At 35.3% G+C, this 13,509-nt stretch overlaps 2 protein-coding genes across 3 annotated transcripts; one reads left to right on the forward strand and one right to left on the reverse strand.

Moving 5' to 3' along the window:
* Positions 1-956: 956 nt before the first annotated feature.
* Positions 957-3,884, forward strand: LOC110873433 (shikimate O-hydroxycinnamoyltransferase). Its single transcript, XM_022122357.2, has 2 exons — positions 957-1,511; positions 2,864-3,884. The coding sequence occupies exons 1-2, from the start codon at positions 1,098-1,100 to the stop codon at positions 3,761-3,763; spliced, it is 1,314 nt and encodes a 437-aa protein (XP_021978049.1). The 5' UTR covers positions 957-1,097; the 3' UTR covers positions 3,764-3,884.
* A 1,157-nt stretch (positions 3,885-5,041) lies between these two features.
* On the reverse strand, positions 5,042-13,083 carry LOC110873432 (ABC transporter B family member 25, mitochondrial). Of its 2 annotated transcripts, none has more exons than XM_022122355.2 (20): positions 12,630-13,083; positions 11,949-12,167; positions 11,610-11,796; positions 11,361-11,422; positions 11,200-11,243; positions 10,766-10,868; positions 10,486-10,593; positions 10,251-10,334; positions 10,088-10,148; positions 9,856-10,001; positions 9,645-9,761; positions 8,251-8,336; positions 7,614-7,702; positions 7,473-7,528; positions 6,777-6,857; positions 6,597-6,662; positions 6,414-6,506; positions 5,804-5,868; positions 5,519-5,654; positions 5,042-5,363 (listed from the first exon to the last, which is right to left on the reverse strand). In XM_022122355.2, exons 1-20 carry the CDS (start codon positions 12,924-12,926, stop codon positions 5,220-5,222), a joined length of 2,244 nt encoding a protein of 747 aa, XP_021978047.1. In that variant the 5' UTR covers positions 12,927-13,083; the 3' UTR covers positions 5,042-5,219. The 2 variants fall into 2 exon arrangements, with proteins under 2 accessions (XP_021978047.1, XP_021978048.1); XM_022122356.2 differs by having other exon boundaries at positions 11,949-12,164; positions 12,630-13,081.
* Between the last annotated feature and the right edge of the window lie 426 nt (positions 13,084-13,509).

The following is a 13,509-nucleotide window of genomic DNA, read 5'->3' on the forward strand; positions in this document are numbered from 1 at the left end:
CCATTCATGTGGGGGATTGTTGGAAATTTGGTGAATGGATATTAAATATATTTATAATTTAATGAAATTATAAATATTAATTAGAATATTCATGTGGTAAATAAAAAAGTAACTCTTGAGTATTTAGTTAGTTTTATTAGAGTTTTTAAGTCTCTAATTAAGTGACTAATTAAATGAATAATTAAGTGGATCCTTTCACTAGTCTTGTTCAAATAGTAGGCTATGTGTTTTTTTTTGTTACAACAAGAATAGGATATTGCTTGAAACATGAAGAATACTAGAAGTAGTATGAACACTTGAACACTAACTAGAGAGATGAGTACTCTCTAATTATTTCCACCACATGAGTTCAAACACTACAATTACTGGATGTAACCTTAGGCCGGTGAGCCATCTCCGGCAGTACAGACTGCTTCGGCTGTTGTACCCTGGGAGACAGACGCGTCATCTTTAGTAGAGGCACGAAATCTGTTTTAAGGGAAGCGTGTTGAACACGTGCCTCAACCAAAATCGTCAACGTTTTAGTGTGCTCTTTGTTGCAGTCAGTGACTATTTTTCAAGACTCAAGATGATGAATACTCGAGTCTAGGATGCTATCAAGTGCGCGTGAAGCACCCACCAGAGATGCGGCTTGAATCAAGATTGGTATATATAATTATATTTATATTCTTTTATTTAGTTATTGCAACCGGTATTGTACAATGATATTTCCTACAAATAACGAGAGTTTCGTTATGATATATTTTGTAATTATATTTTACAAAAGGTGAACCTATTTCCTACAGATGCCCACCATGAGGATGGCAAACCGATGTAAAACTGAATATTCCAACCGTGTACAAACCTCCCCGTCTAGAAGGTTTCGTGTATTTTGAATGGCTGAGATTTGATCTCATCTTCATCCGACGATAGAGATTGATTCTAGGACCCTTTGACTTTAAGAGGAACATTAGAATATATAATTTTTGCACCTGAAAAAGAATATTCGGTTGACTTTTTTAAACTATCAAATAATTGAGGCCGGCCAAAGTGGGTTTTAGAAATTAGAAGTTGAAGAAGAACATCATACCTTCTTTTCTCAGTGTTTTGTTAAGCAAATGAAGGTGGTGGTAAGAGAATCCACGATGGTGAGGCCAGCCGAGGAGGAGGAGACACAGGCGAAAAGGCTATGGCTATCTAGCCTTGACCTCATGGCCCCGAATTTTCATGCGCAACAAGTGTATTTTTACCGGCCCAATGGTGCTCCCAACTTTTTCGATACAAGAGTGATGAAGGACGCTTTGAGCAAGGCGTTGGTTGCGTTTTACCCGTTGGGAGGGCGGCTAGAGCGAGGCGAAGATGGGCGTATTGAGATCGATTGTCGAGGACAAGGGGCGTTGTTTGTGGACGCTGAGTCGGATGGCGTTATCGATGATTTTGGTGACTTTGCACCTGGATTGGAGTATTTGAAACTCGTTCCAACGGTTGATTACTCGCTCGGAATTGAATCCTTTCCTCTCCTCATCTCCCAGGTATAACTATACTTCTAAATTACATCAAATCAATCATAGTCTATCAGACTATCACATGCCACTGTTGTTCACAAGAGGCAAGAGCCTCTACCGCCTAACCAAAGCTGGAATGGCAGGCGTAATATATTTTACAAAGAGTTAAATTTCATTTTAGTACCTGTGGTTTGGGTCATTTTGTCAATTTAGTACAAAGGTTTGAAACGTTGTCATTTTAGTCCAAATAGTTTTAAACGTTGCCATTTTAGTCCACTGGGTTAACTCCATCCCTTTATTTTGTTAACTAGAAGGGCATTTCGGTCATTTTATATGTAATTCTGTTAACTAGAAGGGCAATTCGACCATATAAAATGATCGAATTACCCTTCTAGCTAACATAAAAAATAGACGAAGTTAACCCAGTGGACTAAAATGGTAAAGCTTGAAACTAATTGGACTAAAATGGTAACGTTTGAAACCTTTGGACTAAACTTGCAAAATGGCCCAAACCACATGGACTAAAATTGCATTTAACTCTTTTACAAATTTGAATATTATTTCTAATTAAAACCACAGTTGCAAAAGTCGCTAGGCGCTCCATAGAAGGTCGATTGGGAGTACCCAGACATGTTAAATTATAATGAAATTAGTTTTCATGAAAAGAAATTATATGTATGTCAAATATTATAACTTTATTGATATTTATAATTATAACAAAATGTGTGAATATCAAAAAAAAATGTTCAAATAGTAAGCTATTTCAAAAATTGATATTCATTTCTTGAAAAATGATAAGTACACGGATGGTCCCTGTGGTTTACCAAATTTTTTGATGTAGTCGTTAGCTTTCCAAAAGTATACAGATGGTCTTTGTGGTTTGCACTTTGTAACACATTTAGTCCCTAGCTTTTTCCAAAAGTACGTGGATGGTCCCTGTGGTTTGCACTTTGTATCGCATTTAGTCCCTAGCTTTTTCCAAAACCTTTGGATTTGTTGGTTGGGGATTAAATGCATTAAAAAGTGCAAACTACAAGGACCATCAATGTACCTTTGAAAAGCTAAGGACCAAATCCAATTTTTTGGTAAACCACAGGGACCATTCGTGTACTTTACTCCATATAATTCTTTAATATGATAGACATAGAAATTATGTTTTATTTTTTAAAGTCAAACTCGGCCCGAGTTGACCTACTAGATCCGATTCTGGCCGAGTTTGACCACGTTTGATAGACTCTGAGTAATTAGGCAGAGTTGAACAAAGTGACGTCGGCAGCCTACCTTGTAGTGATAACTCGGCGAAAACTCGGCCTCCAAAACCTTGTTTTACTGCATTGATTAAAATTGGCATGTATGTAATACCAAATTCATATGAGCAGGTAACTCACTTCAGATGTGGTGGAGTTTCACTAGTAGTTGCATTTCACTATTATGTTGTAGATGGCACATCCGCGATGCACTTCACAAACGCGTGGTCCGATATAGCTCGTGGCCTCGACATCGCTAACCCACCCTTCATGGACCGGACCCTCCTTCGTGCACAGGACCCACCACAACCCGTTTTTAAGCACGTTGAATACCACCAAGATCAAACAATGAATTCGCTACGCCAAGTCCCAATAGATGAACCCAAAACTGTGTGCACAATGTTCAAGTTAACACGAAACCAACTCAACATGCTTAGAGCAACATCAAAGGAAGATGGTAACACAATCCGCTACAGCACTTTTGAAATCGTTGCGGGCCATGTTTGGAAGTGCGTTTGTAAATCCCGCTGGCTGTGTGAAGATGTTGGCACCAAGGTTTACGTCGTCACCAATGGGCGCGCACGGTTACGCCCACAACTTCCACCGGGCTATTTCGGGAACGTTAACTTCACAACTACTGCCATAGCGACGGCGGGTGAAATTCAATCGCAACCTATCGGGTACGCCGCAAGTAAAATCCATGATGCTTTAGTGACCATGAATAGTGACTATCTAAAATCGGCACTCGATTATCTCGAACAACACCTTGATCAAAAGCCTATAGTTTCGTATGAATACGCGAATATAAGAATAGTAAGTTGGGGTAGGCTCGGGATTCACGATGCGGACTTTGGATGGGGCCCGCCCGTCTTCGTGGGGCCTTTACGGATCCGGTTAGAAGGTATGTGTTTTGTGTTACCAAGCCCCATAAACGACGGGGGTTTGTCGATCATCATTCGGCTAGAAGTTGAACAAATGAAGCTTTTCAGCAACTTGTTGTATGCAATTAATATGCTTGAAAGTTCATTATGAATTTTCATTTCAATAACTTATTTATGTTACCATACACCCGGAATGTTTATTGCAACAAACTTTTATGATGATCTATGTGTTTGTTGTTGAAGTATTCAAATTAGTATGTGCCCCTTGTCTATTGCATTTTATTAAATTACTTTTTGTTTGTTTTTTTTTTCTGCATGTTAGGGGTGTGTATGAGTCGGTTTTGGCCTAAAACCATAACTATGATTACGATGTCGGTTATGAAAAACCATAATCATAACCGATCGGTTATGACAGTTTTGGTTAATCGGTTTTGAAGGTTATAGCAGGTCAGTTAACCGTGAATGTAGGCCTAGCTGACAATAGCTCAAAACTGTTTTTGACCATAGAATAAATTCTTATTATGCACATCTATATATTAGAATACCACATAGTTTTAAAAATTCATATAATCTATAATATAAATATCAATCATTATTGAATACTAAAAAAACGATGTGATATAATTCAGAAATTCAAACAAACATTCAACCAAAACTATATGATATAACTCATAAATTTTTATAAATTATAAACCAAAAACATCAAATATTGAAAAATTAGTGAAAATGAACATCAAATATTGAAAAATGGTGAAAATTCGAAAATCCGACAAAAGTTTTACTCTGTCTATTCTGTTCGGTTATGGTGGGTACAAAAATGCTACTTTCGGTTTTCAAAAAACAATTAACCGACCCAATAGTTTTTTATGTGGTTCGATTTTGTCAATTAATTCGGTTTTTTTGCACACCCGTGTTGCCTATATATTGTTATTGAATAGAAGGGCAATCAATTCTAGCATCAATTCTTTACTATTGTTTTGTTCTTTTTACACCCTTATTACATGTTAAGACAATTTATAAGAGTTGTATAGTTAACACAATATTAATTTTAATTGTATAATAATATACCAACTTAAACATATAGTTTAGAGCTTTGAAATGATACCAATATGTAATATGTAATATAATCATTTCAATATTTATGTATTTCACACTAGATAATAAAATATAAAATAACTTGGTGAAAAACTTGTTTAAGTTTAAAAAATTTAAGTTTATTTAAATTTCAGTTCATTTGAATGTTGAAAAACTCTGTTATCCAACTCTTATTTCAGTTTATTTAAATTTCAGCCTATTTCGGCAGACTGCAGAAGTTAGAAAACAAACAGTCTTCTTGCAGACTGCAGAGGTTTGGTCCACCTCTTCCGCTACAGATGTCTGCAGATGTGGTCCACAGACTGCAAACATTTTACCTCTAAAAAAACAAACAGCACCTAAAAGTGGTATAATAGAAATATTGAATGTTATATAGCAGTCAGTCAGTATCACACTAAAATCGGGATTAAACATTTGAAACTATACAATGAAAGAGAAACCGATATCAACTAACCCTGACCCGAATTTGAATCACACAAGCAATGACTACTATATGTATATAGAGATTGATTTTAGGCTTCTAATTTGATGGCTGCATCAAGATCATCAACTGTGTTATTTTGCTGCGACCAGAGTTGTGCATATCTACCACCTTTTGACAATAAAACTTCGTGAGGACCCTGTTCGACCACGCATCCTTTCTCCAGAACAATAATCTGAAATATATAAAAAAAATTAACTAAAGATATATATCTCTTGGTCAAACTCTGGTCAACCAGTGTATGTGAAAATGGGTCAATCTGAAACCAAAAAGATATTTCTCTTGGTCAAATGGCAATTTCTAACAATATACTTATGAAATAGGACTTGCCTCATCACACTGCATTGCAGTTGTAAGTCTATGAGCAATAAAGACTGCTGTTCGGTTATCGGCAAGTGACTTCAACGCAGTCAGAATCTCTGCTTCAGTTGTGCTATCAAGCGCACTTGTTGCTTCATCACACAACCTTAAGAAAAAAAAAATTGAAACACAAGCATGAGAGAGGCAGGTAATGGTTACTTAACTATCCGTAACTTTAATTAATTAATTAATTTGTTAATTGGAATTCTTCAAGCCGAAATTTTATTAAAATAAATGAAAAAAAAAGAAACTTACAAAATAGGAGGAGCTTTCAGGAATGCACGCGCTAGTGCAACTCGTTGTTTCTCACCGCCACTAAGCTGTAATATTAAACAAATGAAAATGTTATTAAGACCCAAATCCCATCAAACTCCGCTTTCAATTTTTTCACTACAATATTGTATGTTCATATTTTATTTTCTTATTGTATTCTAGAGTTTCTTCTGTTGCCCCGCTTGCGGTGTGCACATATAATGTATATATGTGTGGGCGCTCGGGGGCAAAAGTGAAATGGTACTAACTTTAACGTTATTTTACTAATTTGGTGAAAATAACGTTAAAAGCGGCGGATGGTTAATCATGTATCATGTGGTGACGTTGATAGCTGAAAGACACGGGGGTACAGGCACCAATCAGTCTTTGTCCCGTTTGTTCGAGTGTTATGTGTTTTAGGTCCAAGGCTTGATGCAAAACTACAATCGAGTTGGGGGTCTCACTGAAGGCAGCCTCTCTATTCCTATGGGGTAGAGGTAAGGTTGTCTACATCTCAGACCCTACCTTAGCTTTGCTATTGGTGGAATTTACTGAGTATGACGATGATTCTAGAGTTTCTTCACTTGAAATGTTATTTTAAATAGGGACTTACCTTAAGCCCACGTTCACCTACGAGAGTGGAATATTGTTGAGGGAAGTTCATTATAGTATCATGAATTGCTGCTTTTCGAGCAGCACTGTACACCTGTTTAAAGTAAATCGATTAGTCGAAATGAAATCTCCTAATTTATTTTATTATAATATTGATAGCATAGTACAAAGAAAAACAAATAACCTCTTCAGGTGTAGCCGAAAGACGACCATAGTGAATGTTATGAAATATTGTATCGTTGAATAATACCTGCTCAAAGCAAGAAAAATTTGAAATCTGAATCATGCATAGACTAAAAGAAATATATAACGAGCCCGAAATGTAAAATTCAATAAAAAGTAAAAAATAAATAAAATAAATTACCGTATCTTGTGGGACCACACCGATATGTTTTCTAAGACTTTCGAGTGTAACTTTCCGAATATCTTGACCATCTACCCTCACCTGTCATGTAAAAATTACACTTGGGAAATTGAGCATATCAACCAATGTATGAAAAAATGGGTCAATCTGAAACAGATCAACAGATAAAATCAAAGTTTTTAGCTGAAAAAAAACAGGTGAACCGAGTCAAATATAAGGACGAACTCGGTACCTCAATCCCAAAATCGCCGAAAAATGGGTACTGGTACGGTACAATACTCGAAGGTAAAAAGTGGGTAAAACACCACCGTACGGCCGTACCGTACTGAACCGAAAAATGGGTAATGAATTGATACCGAAATTCGATCGGTATGGTTCGGTACTGGTACTGGTACTGGTGTACAGCAAGGGCACTAACCTCTTAAATAACTTTATTAATAAACTAGTTTACTATAAAAACAAAATGACTTTAGTTATCATATATGTTGCTAATTATTTATAAAAGAAAAATTAAAAAAAATCGAAACCCGATTTGTCACCTCTGTATGTAGGTTTAGCCTACCCATTTGCACCCAACACGGTCATTTGACCACCACCTAATACACTATCAATTCATATGAAATTGTAATCCAGCACGTATATTACTCCATCCATCATAAAATAACAGTAAAAAGAAAAGGTTAAAGAATGAGTTACCGTGCCAGAATTAGTGTCGAAGAACCTGAATATCATCCTAAGAATGGTTGATTTACCTACACATGAATTAAACTTAACTGGTTAACTACATTTCATAGCTTTCATCGATTGATAAACAAGTGACTAGACGAGAAACATTACCGCTGCCACTAGTTCCAACAATAGCCACACTTTTGCCGGATGGCACCACAAACGATATTCCGTCTAGAATCTTTCTTTCTGGAAGATAACTAAAGATACGGGAAAACAAACTACACATCAGCAGCTAAATCCACGAAACTATTATTAGTTTTCAAGGAACTTTTGGCCGTTATTTTAGGGAGTTTCGACTGTATTAAAAAAATGATTATTGTGACGTTCGTCGGTCATTTTATGATTTATCTCAATGACTACATTTCTTATTTTGGCCATAAATATTAACAAAAAAAGATGATCAAAACAGGACTGTTGTGACGTTCAGCAGTCATTTTCTGACTGTGTTCAAAAAATGACTATAGTGATGTTCGGCAGTCATTTTACGATTTATCTCAATGACTAAATTTCTTAGTTTGACAATAAATATTAACCAAAAAAAATCAAACTGCAAGTTGCAACAATCAATATAAACACACATTCAAGAACCCCCTTAGTGGATAACCAAACTAATATCTTTATATGATGTTTGCGTTTTTAATGCTTTCTGTCTAAATGATGACCACAAACAAGCTCAGAAACATTAAATAAGAATATGCTCACAAAAAAAAATGTATGGATTATTGCCTAAAAGAAGATATTTCACCTGAAATGAACATTTTCAAATTCGATTCTACCTCCTTCTAACTTTAAAGGCTTCGCATCACTTGCGTCTCCAACTTCTGCCCTCTCCTGTTAAAAGACAACAAAACTGTTTCACTGACATAATAATAGATGGGTTGAGTTATAATACAAAGTATTTAAAAATAAGAAGGGTAAGAAGCCACCAGAGAGTGACAAGTGTCCTATGATTAATTAAATGAAAAGGGTAATTTTATCTACAAGAGGAAAGAGAATATGCACATGCAAGTCACATGTTATTTCCCCCTCAATTTTAAACGTCCGTAACTTTTTTATACATCATTTGTTTTTAAAAAAAATTATACCATAAAATCGAGCGTTTTTTTATCTTTAATATGAGTACCATATTGTTATATTTTTCAAAAAAAAAATCAAAAACCCAGTTGCATATTACACAATGGACATGATGTAAAACACAATGTAAAGTAGATCAAAAACACAATCAATGACAACAGATAAAGACACAATGAACTACATACTAAAACACAATGACCATAACGTATAACACAATGGCAATAACATATAACACAATAAGTATCACACTAAATAAAAACACAATTGATGACAACAGATAAAAGACACAATTAATGACGACAGATAAAAGACACAATGGAGAGCAGATGAAGACACAATGGAAAACAAACCAAAAACACAATACACAACAAACTAAAACACAATGAACAAAGATAATAAAAAAATTGAACAAATAATTAAAACACAATGGACAACATATTAAAACACAATGAATAACATATTAAACACAATGACCTGAACTAATAACACAATTTATAGAAATCCAGATATAACACCATCTTCATTGTGTCATTTATTGTGTTATAGGTTCTTATAAAAACGCAATGGATAGAACCCAAATAAACATTGTGTTATAGGTTTTGATAATAACACAATGTATAGAAACTCTACTGACCAAAACCCAGTTAAAAGACACAATGACCTGAACCTTTAACACAATGCAAAAAAAACCCAGTAAAAATGAAATTTTTTATTTTATTTTTATATGATAATATGGTACTCATATTAAAGATAAAAAAACGCTCGTTATTGTGGTAAATTTTTTTAAAAAAAAAATGTCGTATGAAAAAGTTATGGGCGTTTTAAATCGATAGGGGAATTGGCATGTGCCTTGCATGTGGAGAGAGAAAATCCATAAATATAGGATTCCCTTTATGCCCTTCTATTATCTTCTTTTCCCTACAACTAATCTTAGTCATCCAAATCTAAGATCAATGGACTAGAATCCTTCTTACCCTTCTTATTTATTTTATCCTTTGTATTTGATCCTAACCCATATATCAAGATCTAAAGATCACAAACATAGAACAAAGACACGAGTTCTACCTCTAGCAGTTGAAACATGGATTTCATGTCAACAAGACTCTGAATAGTTTCCCGATAAACGCTTCCAAGAAAGTTGAGAGGAAGAGATAGCTGGAACAGAAGTCCATTTACCATAACCTGTGCACATTAAAACATACGATATACAATTTCTTAATTAATAAATTACATTTGTGAGGAATATATGTTGTACTAAGACCATAAAAAGGCATACCAGATCACCAACAGTCATTTGACCATTCAATATGCCGTTTGAAGCCAACACCATAGCTGATGAAAGCGCAATACTGAACACTAGACTTTGACCAAAGTTTAAAATAGCAAGACTACGCTGCGTCTTTAACGCAGCATCTTCATACCCTGAGGTATAGTATAATTTATTATCACATTTACATCCAGTGATGTCACATATTATAACTTTTTTATAAAAGAGGCAAATTACTCACTCTGTAAATATTTATCGTACTCCTCAGCTTCATAATGCTCGTTGTTAAAATACTTAACAGTCTGACCAAAAAAAGTATTAGTTCGGTTAATAAAAAATCGAAAGATAAAAGTATAATAATTGCACCAAAAAGTAGCATTATATTTCATACGGGAATTACTCACCTCATAATTTATAAGTGAATCGATGGCCCTAGTGCTTGCATCGTTATCAGCTTTATTCATTATCTTCCTGAACTTAGTCCTCCACTAAAAAACATATAAGTTAAAATACGTGATATCGAATAAAAACTCAAATAATAAGCCGTAATTAAACGGGGAGTAGAGAATAGTGTTTGATGCGTCTGTACGGTTTTAAGTCGTAAATTTCAAACACACCCGTATAAAAGAAGTGTCATACTTGTGTTATTGTTAACGTGAAGGCAACATATGCGGCAAACGACAAAGAAGTAATCCAGGCAAACGTTGCTCCAAATTTGTATGCCAGAATACTTGCTACCATTGTAATCTGAAAACACAAGATGAATTAATTTAAGCAACAAAATGATTTAAATAACAAAAATGGGATATAACTTTGAATAATACATACATACATACATACATACAGCATTTGATATAATGGCTATATTACAATAAAGAAACAGTATACGCACCATATTAAAGAGAACAAAAAAGATTACCTCTAATACTGTCGGTACAACATTGAATACCATGGCCCCAAGGATGAAATTAATAGCTCGGCTACCACGATCAATAATTCTATTTAAAGCCCCTGTTTCTCGACTGCAAACAGAAGAGTAAATAAGAAACCTTCTATATCACATAATACGTTTTAAAATTGATTATGTAGTATTGAAAAATCAGAATATGATTCAGTGTAAAAATACGAGTCGTAAAAATGAGTGGATGTGTTTTTAAAGCTGTTAAAAAACGGGCCGTAATAATGACGCAATAATCAAACAATCGGTTTTAAAACGTAAATCCAACACCACAAATTTTACACCTTACTACGTGCTTTTCCAGTGAAATAAAAATTGTAAAAATCTTGAAGTTATAGGTTATAACATAAGAACAAATTTAGTGTAATTAATAGACTCGATCACTTTAAACGCACCTTAGATGATATCGAAGATCAAGCTCGTGCAAATGTGCAAAAACCTGTAGTACACCGAGTATTAAGAAACCCTATATCTCTACGTAAATAAAATTGGTCAAATGCACACCCCACCCGCCCCCACAAAAGAGGGGGGGGGGGTTGTTCAGTATGGTATTTACCTTCCTCGAAACTGATCTAATAGTCCGCAATGCGACCTTTGAAAACACTGCGGTTCTCAACTCTGGAACGATACATATGAACGAAAAAGTGTGAAAATGAGGAGACCAGGAGGGGCAATAAAGGTATTTTGTCTATAAATACGAAGGGAAAACTAACTAAGATAATATTTTGATTAATTACTAAGATTTTTTTTTGGGTGTATAAATATTTAGACAAGCAGTATAAGCAATTACTTCATAATGAAGTACCGTTGAAAGCAGAAGCCCCTGACCGCGCTATACCATAACCAACCAACACAGCTGCAGGGCTGACGAAAACCGCTAAAGCGGTTGGATTAGCGGCTGCAAACTCCGCAAGTGAACTAGGGTTTCCGGTTGCTGTTGTTAACCAATCAATGGCTAGCTTGAATAAGAACGGAACCTGAACATTCATCACCTGGTTTGACAAAAATAAGTAAATTCCTTTAGCCATAAGAAACCAATACAGTTTGGCAAATGTAAGTTGCGTAACGAGTCAAAGTCTGCAAACTTTTGCGATGGGTCAAATTGAGCTGGATTGGGTTGACCCAAATTGAGTCATTTACTCACCTTGGCTCCAACCAGGAAACCCAATGCGGTGATCACTCGCAGTCTAAACTCCATGTTATCTTTCATCCACAAATATTTTGCTAGCGTACCGAGAATCTTTGTGTTACTAATTTCATCCCCTTTCGTAACAAGATTCTTTTCGTCTTTTTTATCATGCTTTGTTCCTTGTGCTCCACTTGATGTTGTTAATGACGCAAACCCATTCGTCACAGAACCCTGCTAATCACAAATATACAAACACACATCAGAAATGTTATACATTTTTATCGTCCGGCTATTAAAAAATAAAATCAATATAAATCATGCAAATCTTATTCATAAACCAGCTCATCCAAAATTAATCAACCATGGTTCCTACCCTTACAAAAACTCAGTTTAAACTTCAAAAACTTTCATATAATATAAACGAATTGTTTCGATGACCATCGGTTCATTGTTTTGACAATTTGACTGTAAAGATACTTGAGCATATTACTTTTTGCACACTTTAATACACTAGTCTTTTTCAAAGTAATAAACACAAAAAACACCTAACTTACTCAATCCTCAACAATATAAATAAATTAACAAAAATAAATCAACCAACATGAAATAAAAAGCTATCAATCATCACCCCCCCCCCCCCCCAAGCTGAGCTCAATCAATTCCTAAAAAAAAAAAAAAAAAAAAAAAAAAACTTACAGGTTTTTGAGGTGAAAAATCGGAAACAAAAGCATTTAAATGTCGGAAAAAGTGGGTAGAATTCCTTGAAACATCCCAAGAATTAGTATTACGACGTCGTAGGGCAAACTGTCCGGTCAAAACACGACTGCTAAAACTGTGTGATGAAGAACCACTGCGTGGAAGAATTGAACGAGAGACTGTACTACTGCTGGTTGTACACGTGTGGGTCGAATTCATCATCATCATCATCGTGTTGTTGGTCCGGAAGATGAGTGCACGAGCCCTGATGCACCTTGTGGCCATGGTTGATTGCATGTTGGGTTCAATTTAACATTGGATTGAAGACTCGTTGACTATGGTGCGAACACGTCGTTGGATTAAACAAACCCTAGATTCAGTTTACGTAGTCACCAAGTTTGTGCTCGTGGCGGCTGGGGGTTAATTCAGGGTTGGTTTTTTTGTTGTTGTTCGGAAATTACTTTTGAGTTTTGATAGTTAGGTAGGGTTTTGAAAGATGAATGTTAGAGACTATTACGTCTACATACATGCTCCATTTTCCGAATGTTACACATCTGCTCGCGAAACAAACCGTTTTTAGGTGCTGAATCAGTAAAAGGTCTGAACAATTACGAGTTTCATTAAGAGCTAAATAAAAAGCCCCTATATGAAATAGGTCTGCCGGACCGGTTATGAAATCTGAATATACAAAACTATTTACTCTGGGTGTCAATAAAAGTCACCTACCACGCCTACCATAGGATGATAAAAGGTTATATGGGTCATATGACTTGGTTAGTGGTCATAATGGTTATTTCTTTGCCTGTCAAACAATCATATGGTAATGTGATTTGGCTCTCATACAATTGATATGACAATTTTTCGACCTATTGTGTAGGAT

Source organism: Helianthus annuus, chromosome 8 (genome assembly GCF_002127325.2).
Source record: "Helianthus annuus cultivar XRQ/B chromosome 8, HanXRQr2.0-SUNRISE, whole genome shotgun sequence".
Classification (NCBI taxonomy): Eukaryota; Viridiplantae; Streptophyta; class Magnoliopsida; order Asterales; family Asteraceae; genus Helianthus; species Helianthus annuus.

What these genes read in the sequence shown, in the direction of transcription:
- LOC110873433 (XM_022122357.2), top strand. Translation starts at nt 1,098, where the DNA reads ATGAAGGTGGTGGTAAGAGAATCCACGATGGTGAGGCCAGCCGAGGAG. An exon ending in TTCCTCTCCTCATCTCCCAG is followed by an intron (nt 1,512 to 2,863) that starts GTATAACTATAC and finishes TCATATGAGCAG; the next exon opens with GTAACTCACTTCAGATGTGG.
- LOC110873432 (XM_022122355.2), bottom strand. Translation starts at nt 12,926, where the DNA reads ATGCAATCAACCATGGCCACAAGGTGCATCAGGGCTCGTGCACTCATC. An exon ending in GTGTGGTCCCACAAGATACG is followed by an intron (nt 6,663 to 6,776) that starts GTAATTTATTTT and finishes TGCTTTGAGCAG; the next exon opens with GTATTATTCAACGATACAAT. An exon ending in TTTCGGCTACACCTGAAGAG is followed by an intron (nt 6,507 to 6,596) that starts GTTATTTGTTTT and finishes TACTTTAAACAG; the next exon opens with GTGTACAGTGCTGCTCGAAA.